General features: G+C 41.5%; 1 protein-coding gene across 7 annotated transcripts in view; it reads left to right on the forward strand.

The window, feature by feature from the left end:
* The first annotated feature begins 4,180 nt into the window (after window positions 1-4,180).
* ZMYM4 (zinc finger MYM-type containing 4) overlaps window positions 4,181-13,342 on the forward strand; it is a 159,928-nt gene continuing 150,766 nt past the window's right edge. For 2 of the 7 annotated variants that reach the window (XM_039473883.2, XM_003937521.4), the window contains exon 1: window positions 4,181-4,575. Coding sequence is in view for 2 of the 7 variants with exons in the window: in XM_003937521.4 (XP_003937570.1) it covers window positions 4,537-4,575 (39 nt within the window). In the remaining 5 variants the exon portion in view is untranslated. Of the gene's footprint in view, window positions 4,585-13,342 lie in introns of all 7 variants that reach the window. The other 5 variants (XM_074380496.1, XM_039473884.2, XM_074380499.1 and 2 more) reach the window with 5 other exon arrangements.

A 13,342-nucleotide genomic window follows, 5' to 3' on the forward strand; every position in this document is an offset into this window, starting at 1 on the left:
TTAGCTCAAATGTCACCTCCTAGCCAGGTGTGACGGCTCACACCTGTAATCTCGGAACTTTGGGAGGCAGAGATGGGAAGATCACTTGATCCCAGGAGTTTGAGGCTGCAGTGAGCTATGACGGTGACACTACAGTCCAGGCTGGACGACAGAGCGAGACCCTCTCTCTCTCTCTCTCTCTTTTTTTTTTTTTTAAGACAGAGCTTCACTTTGTCACCCAGGCTGGAGCGCAGTGGCGTAGTGATCTTGGCTCACTACAGCCTCTGCCTTTTGGGTTCAAGCAATTCTCCTGCTTCAGCCTCCCAAGTAGCTGGGATTACAGATAAATTTTATATTTTTAGTAGAGACAGGGTTTCACCATGTTGGCAAGGCTGGTCTCGAACTCCTGACCTCAAGTGTTCCACCTGCCTCGGCCTCCCAAAGTGCTGGGATTAGAGGTGTGAGCCACAGCGTCCAGCCAAGACCCTGTCTCAAAAAGAAAAGAAAAAGAAAAACAAAGTTACATCCTTGCAAAATATTCGCTGACTACTATATCTAAAGTAGCCCCACTACAGTTCTTTTTTATCCCATTTATTTTACTTTCTTCTTAACATTTGCTGAATGGATTTACCTCAATGTCCAATGTGGTTTAAAACATATTTGAATCTAATGATTAGAATTCTGTTAGTCACTAATGTCTTTGGAAAGAAACACTGAATCTTTCCTGTGGCTGCCCTCTCCCTCTGAGTGAGTCTCTAAAATAGTGTCTGCATCTGTGAGGCATTATGATGTTGGGAAAGCCTGAGACCTTGGATCTATTTGGAGTCCCTGACTTCTCAGGATGCTCTATAACCTGTTGATAAGAGAGTGGAATGTTTTGTAGCCTGGCCTAGCTGAGTTTGCTCAGAGCCTGAAGGCAAACCACAGCTCTTCCTGAGGTCTGGCTGTTACTACTTTTTGTTCCTGGCCCAGTGTAATTTACAGAGCTACTTCCTCCTATACTTGCCAGTGTTCTTGGCTACTTTCCTTATTCTTCCACAGGATACGTGGGAATTTCTGGATATATTCTATCACAGTAGCTAAGGACCACTCACTTGCAGAGCTCCTTTCAAAACGCTGTACCTAATTTTGTGTATGCAATTCTGTGTTCTTTTTCTTAAAAAACAAACAAACAAACAAAAACCCTCCCTCTCCCCTAATCATATAAGCCTCAAGAGCTGTAAAATCTGGATTCACCTCTGGCTGAGAGATACTCTGAGGAGCTAAATGCACGCCTTCTTTCTTTTCCCAATTACACCAGGGCATGACTTTCATATGTGGCTGTCTGCTTGTTGGTATGGGCATAGTCTGGAAGTCATACCTACTTGGAATCCTAAACAGGAGCAGAGCAAGAATCCTTTCTGCTTTGAAGAGTTGGAAGGAGAAGACATGGCCACTTGTCTCTCAACTGATGCCTCTCTTACTTCTCTCTTTGCTCTTCTTCTCTCTACCCTTTTACTGAGAGTCAGGCTTTTCTTTTATTTCCCTATACACAGCCTCACAGCTTAGCTGTCCTGGATGGAAGGACATTTGGATAGAAGGCATTTCCTTTGGAGTATGGAAGAACTCTATGAAATTATGATGTGCTGAACTTCATAGATTAAATGGAACTAAGGAAATTTAGCAAATTCCTTTTCTCTCCATTCTGTTCTCTCCTGATTGGGAAAATAAGTATCAAAGCTACTTTTCAAGGAAGAGTCTATGATGGAAGATGACTTAAGAAAGTTAAATCAATTTGATATTTGCAAGATATTACCCCAATTATATTCCAGATTTTTTTTTTAGCTAAGTCAGAACACTGAACTTGTAGGTGAAATATCCCATTTAAAATGTTGATATATTATTTATTATTTTTTTAAAAAGGTAGTAATATTCATATGGTGCTAGGAACCAACAGTGTTCTAGGAGATTTAGAGATGTTAACTAATTAAATTGTCTTGGTATCCCATTTTACAGATAAAGAAAGTGAGGCACAGGGCAATTACCTTGACCAAGATCATACAGCTATACACAATACAAACCAAATGCATTTCTGTGGGACAAATTTGGTCACAAGGCCACCAATTTACAACATCTAGTTTCTGATATTTCAAATAAGTCAGAAAGAACAAGCCTTTGAATTCTGACTTGGCCTCTGTGCTGAATGATCTTAGACCAGTCGCTTAAGCTCTGTGATCCCTTCTCTAAAATTACGATTAACTTTGTATTGCTCACTAGATGCTTTTCTCTTTTCTCATTCCTCCACTTGGGTGATTACACTGAACATTCATGTTACGCTTGTACATTATCTGAAGTGCACAAATCCCTCCTATTATTCAAGACCTAACACATTGCTAACACCTCCCAAAGCAGTCTGTATAGGACAGAACCCTGAGGATCAAGATGTCTGTTCCACTGTTGATATTGTTAACTAATCCTGTGTGTGATCTCAAGCAAATCATATCTTCTCTAAGCCTCAGAGGCTCCATCTTGAAAATGTAGAGTTGGACTAAACTAATGGCTTTAAACTGTAATCTAAGAAACTCAACATTTCTCTAATGATGGGAGGAGGCATGAAAGGAGAGAGAGTGCAAGGGTGAGGCTGGGTGAATAGACTAGTGGGTTCCCCACTTACACTCCCAACTTAGCAGCTCCATTTTAAACCACCAGATTTTATTACAAGGGAGTATTCCACTGCCAATAAAACAGGTGGAAACCACTAGAAGTTTTATGTAGCCACATTCCCTGGAACTATCTTTTCTTGGCTCCTCTTTTCTTTCCTGTCCTGGACATGGAACTAAAGAAAACATGTTTTTAAAATTCTGGCTGAAATGAACATATTTCTTTGTCCTTCTTTCTTCCCTCCTACCCAGGAGTGAAATTAAAGACAGCACTAAAGGCGTAAGCAAGGCCCGCATGGAAACTTCCAGCAATTTCACAAATAGTTTTCAGCAAAATATTATAGATTAGAAAACTTCTGTTTCAGAAGAGCTACCAAGTGATAAATAAAAAAGAAGTCACATCTCATTATCCTGTGACTTCAGGAGCTTCTCATTCCCACTTGAATACGTCTAGTCATGGGGAAATGACCTTCAGGAAGCAATTCTTTGTATTTCTTACCGTACGTCTCCCCACTGTCCCTGAGCTATCATTATAAGCTTCATTTTTTTCTCCACCCAAAGCTTCTGGGAACTAGAATGAACAGAAGAGGAATGAATCAAGCCTTCGTCCTCTTCAGCCATTTTCAGCTTAGGACCCAGCTTAGGTTTTGGAACAAGATAGACCCTTCCTGGTTTCCTGCTTAGAAATAAGATGATTATCCTTTAAGGCAGATTGTCAAGTTCTGTCAACAGAGGTGAATGAGGACACACATCACCTGCAAATCATTACATCTTCACTGGAGAATTATGATATTCTCCAAATACCGTGAAACTTCAATTTTTAATCTTCTAGGGATACCAAATTAAATTAAATTTCTCTCTTTCTTGCCTGAAGACAGCTTGGAGGACTGTGACTCAAATCTTGATTCCAGCTCCACACCAGCTGTTAGTTACATTGGGACAAATTACTTCCCACGACCAGGCTGCAATTTTATCACTGGGAGCACTGGAGTAAATGGCTCCCTAAGATCCTTCCCCATTTTGATGTTCTAGGAAGAAATCACTATTGAAGAAATTATTTCCATTTGTTGGTTCAGTCTTCAAAATCACGAAAAGCTTTGATTTTAAGGTAAGGTTATAGGAGTTGGCCCTTGATATTCCATGTCTTGTGCTTCAGGAAAGGGGGTCGCAAAGGAGGAAAGTTGGTTTTCCTTGAGATGACTGTCTTGTTCCCTCATTGGTTTGGGATTCTTCATGTTCAGAGGTCCACTGAGAACTTCAGCTCACCATCACCTTCCCTTTTCAATGGTACCATTGTAGTCAGGTGTAAGATGGTGATGTGGATCCCTCACTGACATTGCACCCAATCCTCCAGATTATCTTTCCACTGATTTCTTTCATTCCTCCTTCATCACTGCGTCATGGTCCCTTTAAGGGAGCGGCCATAGTTGAGTGGTGGGAGCAGCTGCTGGCAGCAAAGAGACTTGCAGGATTTGGCCTACCCAGGGCCACTTACCGCGCACGCTCAGGACCGGGGGCTTGGTGGGAAAGGAAGGAGGGACTTAGGGTGCGCCTGCGCATCAGGGGCGCGCGCAAGGGGCTGGTTTGGTGATCCCTTTAAGAAACCGCAGGCGGAGGAATTTCTCTGAGAGAAAATAATCCTACTCACGGGGCCCCTTGGAGGCCATTAACCCCCCGAGTCCCGGCCCCCCCACGTCGCCGGGCAGGCCCTCCCGCCCACGCGCGGACCCGTGGGATCTCAGAAGCTGCGGCCCGGCGCCCGGCATCCGCCCCCTCCCCATTCTCGGCGCAAGGCCCGGCCGGGTCTGGGGAAGCTGCCGCGAGGCGGCCGTGCCTGCACTGTGGGCGGGGGCCGGGGGCCCAAGAGGTACCGCCGCCACCGCGCGGGGAGCCGCAGCGGTTCCGAGCGGGGCCCAACATGGCGGAGAGAGAGGTGGAGTCCGGCCCCCGAAAGAGGGTAGGTGAGGTGAGGCAGAACTCGGCGGCTGGGGGCGGGGCGCGGCCCGGGGCCGGGAATGGGCCATGCTCAGGCTCGTGGAGGGGGTCGCCGAGGCCCGGTTGGGACAAGGTTGCGGGCAGGTCTGAGGCAGCCTTGGGTCTGGAGCGCGCTGGCGAGCGGTCCCTCGGCAGGTGGGACAAAGATTTGCTGCTGGGTGGGGGGGAGGAGAGGGGGCCGTTGTTTGCCTTCCTCCCCCCACCTTCCCCCGCTCTGGGGTGGGATATCTGGGCCCGGGGTGGGGAGGTGTCACATTCTTAAGTGCATCTTTAGTACATCAGAGTCTGGAAGTTTAACTGGGGAGAGGTCAGGTGGGGGCGGTGGTGGCGGGAATAAGTCGTGGAGGGGTCTCAGGAGAAATAACCGGAGGGTTCTTAAGAAACAGCATCGCAAATTCATTTTCCTGCCTCCTTTCCCCTCCCCCCCCCATAGCCGTTATCTAGACCAAAGTAGGGGTGGTGGTCTTACCTGTGAAGAAGTGGGATCGTTAGCATGTCCTGATTTTAGGAGGAAGATTTTGGCTACTATGAATGTCATGTTGTAGCCTAGTCTCTTAACTCGCGATTAGGGACATGGAAGAGTATGACAAGTTTTGTCGTAACAGGGATGTACCCAGTCAACCTGCAGAGGTGAAGCCAATTCTGCATAGGAGTTTGAATGCTTTTTAAAGTTTTTCTTGAAACTTTTCTTATTTAATTGAGTGGTTTTTTTTCAGATGGCGAACAATACTGTACTATCGATTGAGCAATATCCCTCAGACTTTTCTTTTACTTCCTCCCCGCTTAGCATGATAAGACGTAGGTTTCCTTTTATGAGCCTTCCTTTTGGGAATGGTTTCAGAAACGATCGATTAGCCAAAGGGTAAAAAATTACTACTTTATGAAGAATGCCCTTTCAGCTTTGCATAAAATTAGTAATCTCATAATGATGCTACAGCTGAGGTTTTGAGTGCTTACTATGTGCCTGGCACTGAGCTAAGAGCTTTATTGAATAATTTAACTTCATAGCAACTTCACATAGAACCTATTTGCAGATGAGGAAATTTAGGCGTTGAGAGCTCAAGTAATTTACTTGGATCACACAGCTAGTTGCAAGGTTGAGCCAGGATTAGAATCCAAGTTTGTCCCAACTTCAGTGTCTGTGTTGGATGCCACAGAGGAGTTTAATTTATGTTCTTACGTTTCTCTCCTTAAAAGCTCAACTTGCAAATGACCAAAGAAGTGTCAAGTATTATTTTTTCCAACAATTTATTAGGAAAATACTTTGAACAATTAGGCAAAATTATAAAACTTATAGGGAACAGCCATATACCCAACCGCCTATGTTCTACTGTTAACATTGCATTCCTGCTGAACGTGGTGGCTTACGCCATAATCCCAGCACTTTGGGAGGCCGAGGCAGGAGGATCACTTGAGGCCAGAAGTTGGAGACCAGCCTGGTCAAAATGGTGAAACTCCATCTCTACTAAAAATACAAAAAATTAATGAGGCATGGTGATGGGCACCTGTAATCCTAGCTATTCGGGAGGCTGAGGCAGGGGAATCGTTTGAACCTGGGAGGCGGTGGTTGTGCTGAGCTGAGATCAGGCCACTGCACTCCAGCCTAGGCATCAGAGTGATACACTGTCTCGAAAAACCCCCCAAAACAAAAAACCTTACATTCCACTTGTTTTATCATGAATTTATTGTTCTCCTCCTCTGTTTTCATCATCGTGTTATTTTAATGCATTTCATTGTGTTTTGAACAATAAATTTATACTGTTGATAAGTTTACAAAATGTTGGATTCACCTCATGCAATAATTAGTCATAGAGCAAGTTAAGCTGTATGATGGTATATCATACATATCAAATAGTTTTCTTTCTTTTTTGAGACGAAGTTTCGCTCTTGTTGCCCAGACTGGAGTGCAGTGGTGGGATCTCGGCTCACCACAGCCTCTGCCTGATTCTCCTGCCTCAGCCTCCTGAGTAGCTAGCTGGGATTACAGGCAGCACCACCACACCTGGCTAATCTTTGTATTTTTAGTAGAGATGAGTTTTCTCCATGTTGGTCAGGCTGGTCTTGAACTCCTGACCTCAGGTGATCCACCCACCTCGGCATCCAAAAGTGCTGAGATTACAAACGGGAGCCGCCTCGCCCAGCCCAAATAGTTTTATAAGTGTAAATATTGGATATGGAATGCATGTGTTTTAAAATTGTAAAATTTTCAAGTTGTGTTCAGTTTTGAACTGGATCCTTATTGTGCTTGGATGAAGGCATATGGCATATAGTCCACCAATGAAACTAGGATAAATTACTTAAGATATGTAATGTTAATTCAGGGAGATTTCTGCATCCAGCTGCTGGGAATGTTGTCATTCACCTTCTGTACTAGGATGTTCTAGGATATTCTAGAAAACATCTATGCACTTTGACAACAAATTCTACTAGATTTTAAACATATTCTATATCTTGTAGTACACTTAAAAGATGTTACTGGCCTTGTGAATCTTCTGGATTCACAAGGAATGCTGGAAAAGAAAAAAAAGATGTCATACTGGTAGTAGTCAAAACTTCGTTTTGTTTATTATTATGTTTGAGATGGAGTATTGCTTAGTTGCTGGGGCTGGAGTACAGCGGTGCAATCTGAGCTCACTGTAGCCTCCACCTCCTGGGTTCAATTGATTCTCCTGCCTCAGCCTCCTGAGTAGCTGGGATTACAGGCATGCACCACACACCTGGCTAATTTTTGTATTTTTAGTAGAGACAGGGTTTCGCCATGTTGGCCGGGCTCGTCTTGAACCCCTGACTTCAGCTGATCTGCCCACCTTGGCCTTCCAAAGTGCTGGGATTACAAGTGTGAGCTACTGGGCCTGGCTGAAAACTTTATTATTTTTAACAACCTATAACATACATAGCACTTGTACAGGTTTCCCCATTATTTTGCCAGTTTCATCACAGAGGAAGGTTACATTCATTAATTTTTGGATCTATTATCGTGGCGTGGTGGCACGTGCTTATTATAGTCCTCCTTTCTATTCAGAGGTTGAGATGGGAGCATCGCTTGAGCCTAGGAGTTGGAGGTTGCAGTGAGCTATGATATTGCCACTGCATTCCAGCCTGGGCAACAGAGGGAAACCCCGTCTCTAGAAAAAGTAAAAATAATACATGAATAATATTTTTCATCCATGATTTATTTTGTTTTTGATATTTTATTAGAATGTTCAGTATGATTGTCTTAGATGGTATAAGTACTTTTTTCCACTTTTTTTTGGTATGTGCCAAATTACATGTGGATTCCATATGTATACTCCAAGCAGGTAAATGGGGAATTGACTGTTTGCCTTGAGGGAGTTAAAACAAACTATTCACATAGACCTAGATAGTAACTTTAGGCTATTTAATCTGAAATTGGATTGACAACATAGTATTGTACTTAATGATGCTTTTGCTTTTGACTTTTGTAATCATGTCACAGAACAGTTGTTAAGCACCTCTACTATTTGTAAAGCTGTATGTTAGACATTGTGCTCTGTTACTTAGGGTCATTTAGGATAATATATTCTGGCTTTCCTGGTAAATTGTAAACTCCTTTAATGTAGTACCCATTTCATTGCTTTTTGCTTCTCATCATCTTGTGACCTCTACACAATAGGGACTCAAACAACTTGGTGATTTTTTTTTTCTAATAAGAAAAGCTTACCTGTTACAGCAGAGGCACTATGGGTTGGGTTCTTTGCTTTGTAATTTTGAGGGGTTCTGTAAATCTTTCATACTGTTCTTTACACCTATGGTTGTCTCCTATGGATGCAGATTTAGGACTTTTCTGATTGTTCTGGATTATGGCTAGATGGACAGGTGACTGCATTTTAAGACCATTGGGTTATCAACCTTAAGTTCTAGATAGGCCTGGCTGATGTCTTGTTTTTATATTTGTGGGCAGTTGAAACAGTTGTATTCAGAATATGCTAGAATGCTAGTCTCTCAATTTGTGAACATGGGGGAGCTGAGTATGTGGGTGGATCAGCACTGTATTTGTCTATCATCTCTGTTATAGAGAAAACCAAGTTCATATCCTAGTACCCATATATAAAGGTGTTATAGCAAGTATCACACCCACACAAATACATGCAAACAAACACACTTTAAAGTTGGCATATTATTTAACAATTTTTTAAAGATGATACAGTTTTTGTTTTCTCAAATAGTTTTAAAGATTCATTAGGTAGTCTTATTATAAATGATTGAATTATTTATGTATGGCTATTATAATAACCAGTGTGTTATGAAGTATGAGGTCTAACTAAATCTGGCGGCCATATTTTGTTGTAAAATCCTTGTCTTTTCAAAGTTTACATACAAAATAATAACTTTTGTAAATGTAAATGTTACCCTGTCTAGTAAGTTGTATTTATTTTCATACTTAAAACTCTCTGTATGTGAAATTTGAGGTGTCTGTATCTGGTGCTTAAAAAAGAGAGAAAGCATATGTGTAAGTAGTATGTTTCCATTTTTGTGAAAAACAAAACAACTTTTCTTGCCTCCCCACATATGTGTCTATATTTGCTTGTATATGTATGAACTTAGAGAAAATTGTGGAGGACACAGGTCAGGATGTTATCATTGATTACCTTCAGGGGGTAGAGAGGAGAAAGGAAAGAGAATATAATGGTGAAAATTTCATAAAGTGGAAAAAGTATTCATGGTATAATGCTTAGTGAAAATGTAGACTATAAAATGTTATCTATTAATATAATATAAATGTGAAAATTGAACATGCCTATAGACAGTAGAAAATATGAACAAATGAAAGCATTGACTTTATGATGTGATGGGATTATGGAGAAGTTTTGTTTTGAATTTCTGTTATTTAATATTTTATAATAAAATAATTACAAAAGATGGATCCCTTTTAATTACTTAATGAACTTTTTCTCTTTTCTGTCTTTTCGCTAAATGTATTACTTAAAAACATGGCACTACATATCATTAAAATATTTGCAGTTTGTATGTATGCAATGTAAATAATTTGTTTTAAGAATGTATTTGTTTAGAGACCATTTGAAGGGGCCGCTCACAGTGATTCTGCGTTGTTTTCACACTGCTTCTCATCTTGTGACACACAGAGGCATCTGTAAATAATAATATAGTTGTGGCTGGGTACAGTGGCTCATTCCTGTAATCCTAGCACTTTAGGAGGCCGAGGCAAGAGGATGGTATGAGGCCAAGAGTTTGAGACCACCTTAGGCAAAATAGCAAGACCCCATCTCTACAATAAATTAAATTACCTCAGGTGCAGTAGCGTTTGCTTGTAGTCTTAGCTACTCATGAGACTGAGGTGGGAGGACTGCTTGCTTGAGCCTAGGAGTTCGAGGTTGCATTGAACTATGATTGTGCCACTGCACTCCAGCCTGGGTGACAGAGCAAGATAGACCGTGTCTTGAAAATAAATAAATAAATAAAAATAAAAAAGAGGCCATTTTAGCCGGGCGCGGTGGCTCAAGCCTGTAATCCCAGCACTTTGGGAGGCTGAGGCGGGCGGATCACTAGGTCAAGAGATCGAGACCATCCCGGTCAACATGGTGAAACCCCGTCTCTACTAAAAACACAAAAAATTAGCTGGGCATGGTGGCACATGCCTGTAATCCCAGCTATTCAGGAGGCTGAGGCAGGAGAATTGCCTGAACCCAGGAGGCGGAGGTTGCGGTGAGCCGAGATCGCGCCATTGCACTCCAGCCTGGGTAACAAGAGCAAAACTCCGTCTCAAAAAAAAAAAAAAAAAAAAAAAAAAAAAGGCCATTTTAATATTGAGAATTATTTTGAGTCGTTATCACACACTGTTTCTTCCCATCTTGTAATAAGCAGAGGCATCTGTAAGTAATGATAATGCTTGGTATTTATAAACTGTTAAGTGCCAGTCATTTTTTAAAGTATTTTACATGTGTTATATTTTTCAACCACAATTATTGTCCCATTTTATAAACGAGGACACTTAAGACACAGAGAGATTTGCTGGAGATACTGTGGGCTAAACCAGCATCAAGTATCACTTGAACTGGTTCTGTTTGATCATATAAGTTAGAACTTTTGTTTATCCAGAAATATTGTGGTTAGTGTTGATATTCTCATTTGTCAAAAAAAAAAAAAAAAAAAGCACAGAATTCTTTGTCTGGAATGTATGGATGTTAGAATAATTGGAATTACATTCAAATAAAGTTGATGTAAATTACTTCTCAGGAATCGTTAAGTTAACTTGTTCCCTAAGAAATACATTTGTGTTGAGATCATCTTTTTTTTTTTTTTTTCTTTTTTTGAGGCAGAGTTTCGCTCTTGTTACCCAGGCTGGAGTGCAATGGCGCGATCTCGGCTCACCGCAACCTCCGCCTCCTGGGTTCAGGCAATTTTCCTGCCTCAGCCTCCTGAATAGCTGGGATTACAGGCACGCGCCACCATGCCCAGCTAATTTTTTGTATTTTTAGTAGAGACGGGGTTTCACCATGTTGACCAGGATGGTCTCGATCTCTTGACCTCGTGATCCACCCGCCTCGGCCTCCCAAAGTGCTGGGATTACAGGCTTGAGCCACCGCGCCCGGCCGAGATCATCTTAAAATACTTATTCGCAGCTCACATTTATTATTTATTATTATTTATTTTTTTGAGATAAGAGTTTCGTTCTTGTTGCCCAGGCTGGCGCAATCTCAGTGCACCACAACCTCCCCATCCTGGTTCAAGCGAGTCTCCTGCCTCAGTCTCCCAAGTAGCTTGGATTACAGGCATGCGTCACCACACTGGGCTAATTTTGTATTTTTAGTAGAGATGGTTTCTCCATGTTGGTCAGGTTGGTCTTGAACTCTCGACATCAGGTGATGCACCTGCCTTGGCTTCCCGCAGTGCTGGGATTATAGGCGTGAGCCACTGTGCCCGGCCATTTACATTTATTTTTTAGAAAATATACATTAGGCCGGGCGCGGTGGCTCAAGCCTGTAATCCCAGCACTTTGGGAGGCCGAGGCGGGTGGATCACGAGGTCGAGAGATCGAGACCATTCTGGTCAACATGGTGAAACCCCGTCTCTACTAAAAATGCAAAAAACTAGCTGGGCATGGTGGCGCTTGCCTGTAATCCCAGCTACTTAGGAGGCTGAGGCAGGAGAATTGCCTGAGCCCAGGAGGCGGAGGTTGCGGTGATACGAGATCGCGCCATTGCACTCCAGCCTGGGCAACAAGAGCGAAACTCCGTCTCAAAAAAAAAAAAAAAAATACATTAAATATTTTGAAGCTGTGATTTACTTTAAATATTATGTTTGTACTTTTTTTTTTTTCGGAGACAGAGTCTTGCTCTGTTGCCTAGGCTGGAGTGCAGTGGTGCGATCTCTGTCCACTGCAACCTCCACCTCCCAGGTTCAAGGAATTCTCTTGCCTCAGCCGCCTGAGTAGCTAGGATTACAGGCATGTGCCACTATGCCTGGCTAATTTTTGTATTTTTAGTAGAGACAGTGTTTTAGCATGTTGACCAGACTGGTCTCGAATTCCTAACCTCGTGATCTGCCTGCTTTGGCCTCCCAGAGTGCTAGGATTATAGGTATGAGCCACTGTGCCTGGCCAGAAAGATTTTCTTACTAAAGAATATGAGTAGATAAATAAAAAATTGTAATTTCTGTGGATACTTAAGAGGTATTTTTGAATTGTGTATTAGGAGAACAACCACTATTTAAAGAAGATTGATATTTCCTTTAAAAATTCTGATTATTTTACTATAAACTAACTGTATGTAGTTACTTTAGTGAAGGAGAAAGGCAGGTATTATATAAATGTACTTTATTCAACTCAACAAAATGCTAATACTTGACTATTTGACTTCAAAAAAATGACATTTTTATGTGGCTCACTCAATCCATTAGTAAGGGCATGGGTTCTTCACAGTCAGTTTATCGTATAATCTCTGGGATTTAGCAAATTTGGGATAGTAATAGTTCTTATCCAGCCTTCTCATACCTATACTCGCTTTCTTATACTTAGGAAGTATTTATATTGTTATTTTTATTTCATTCGTGTAATCTTTCTGGCCTCCTAGAAGCTTTAGCTAGTTGCCTGTGACCAAAGATAGTCCTTTTTTTTTTTTTTGGTCTATCCAGCATATTGTTTACCCACCACTATAAGTTCTTCGAGGTCAAGAATCATATGTGTTTATCTTTCTTTACACTTCCCAATATGTCTTACAAATGTATTTTAATACTGACATGCATATTATACATTTATAAGCAAAAAATTAATTTACCATTTCTGTCTCATCTAACTACTCACTTCTGTCCCTCCCTCCCTTCTTCCCTTTCTTCCCTCCTTTCCTTTCCTTTGTTGAAATAAATAACAGATATCACATCATTTAATCTATAAATACTTCTGTGTGTATTTCTAACAGGTAAGACTTTTTAACAAGCACAACCACAATACTCATAAACCTAACAAAAGAGTTCCTTAATCGAGTCGGTGTTCAGACTTCTTTTATTCTTTAAGTGTCTTTTTACACTTGATTTGTTTAAATCATCCAGCTAAGCGTTACACATTTCATTTGGTTTATATGTTTCTTAAGTTTTTCTTAACCTTAATCATCCCCTTTCTTTTTTTTTTTTCTTTCTTTCTTTCTTTTTTTTTTTTAAGATGGAGTTTTGCTCCTGTTGTCAAGGCTGGAGTGCAGTGGTGCGATCTGCAGAGTGCAGTTGGCTCACCGCAACCTGTCTGCTGGGTTGAAGCG

This window comes from Saimiri boliviensis, chromosome 11 (assembly GCF_048565385.1).
Source record: "Saimiri boliviensis isolate mSaiBol1 chromosome 11, mSaiBol1.pri, whole genome shotgun sequence".
Lineage (NCBI taxonomy): Eukaryota > Metazoa > Chordata > Mammalia > Primates > Cebidae > Saimiri > Saimiri boliviensis.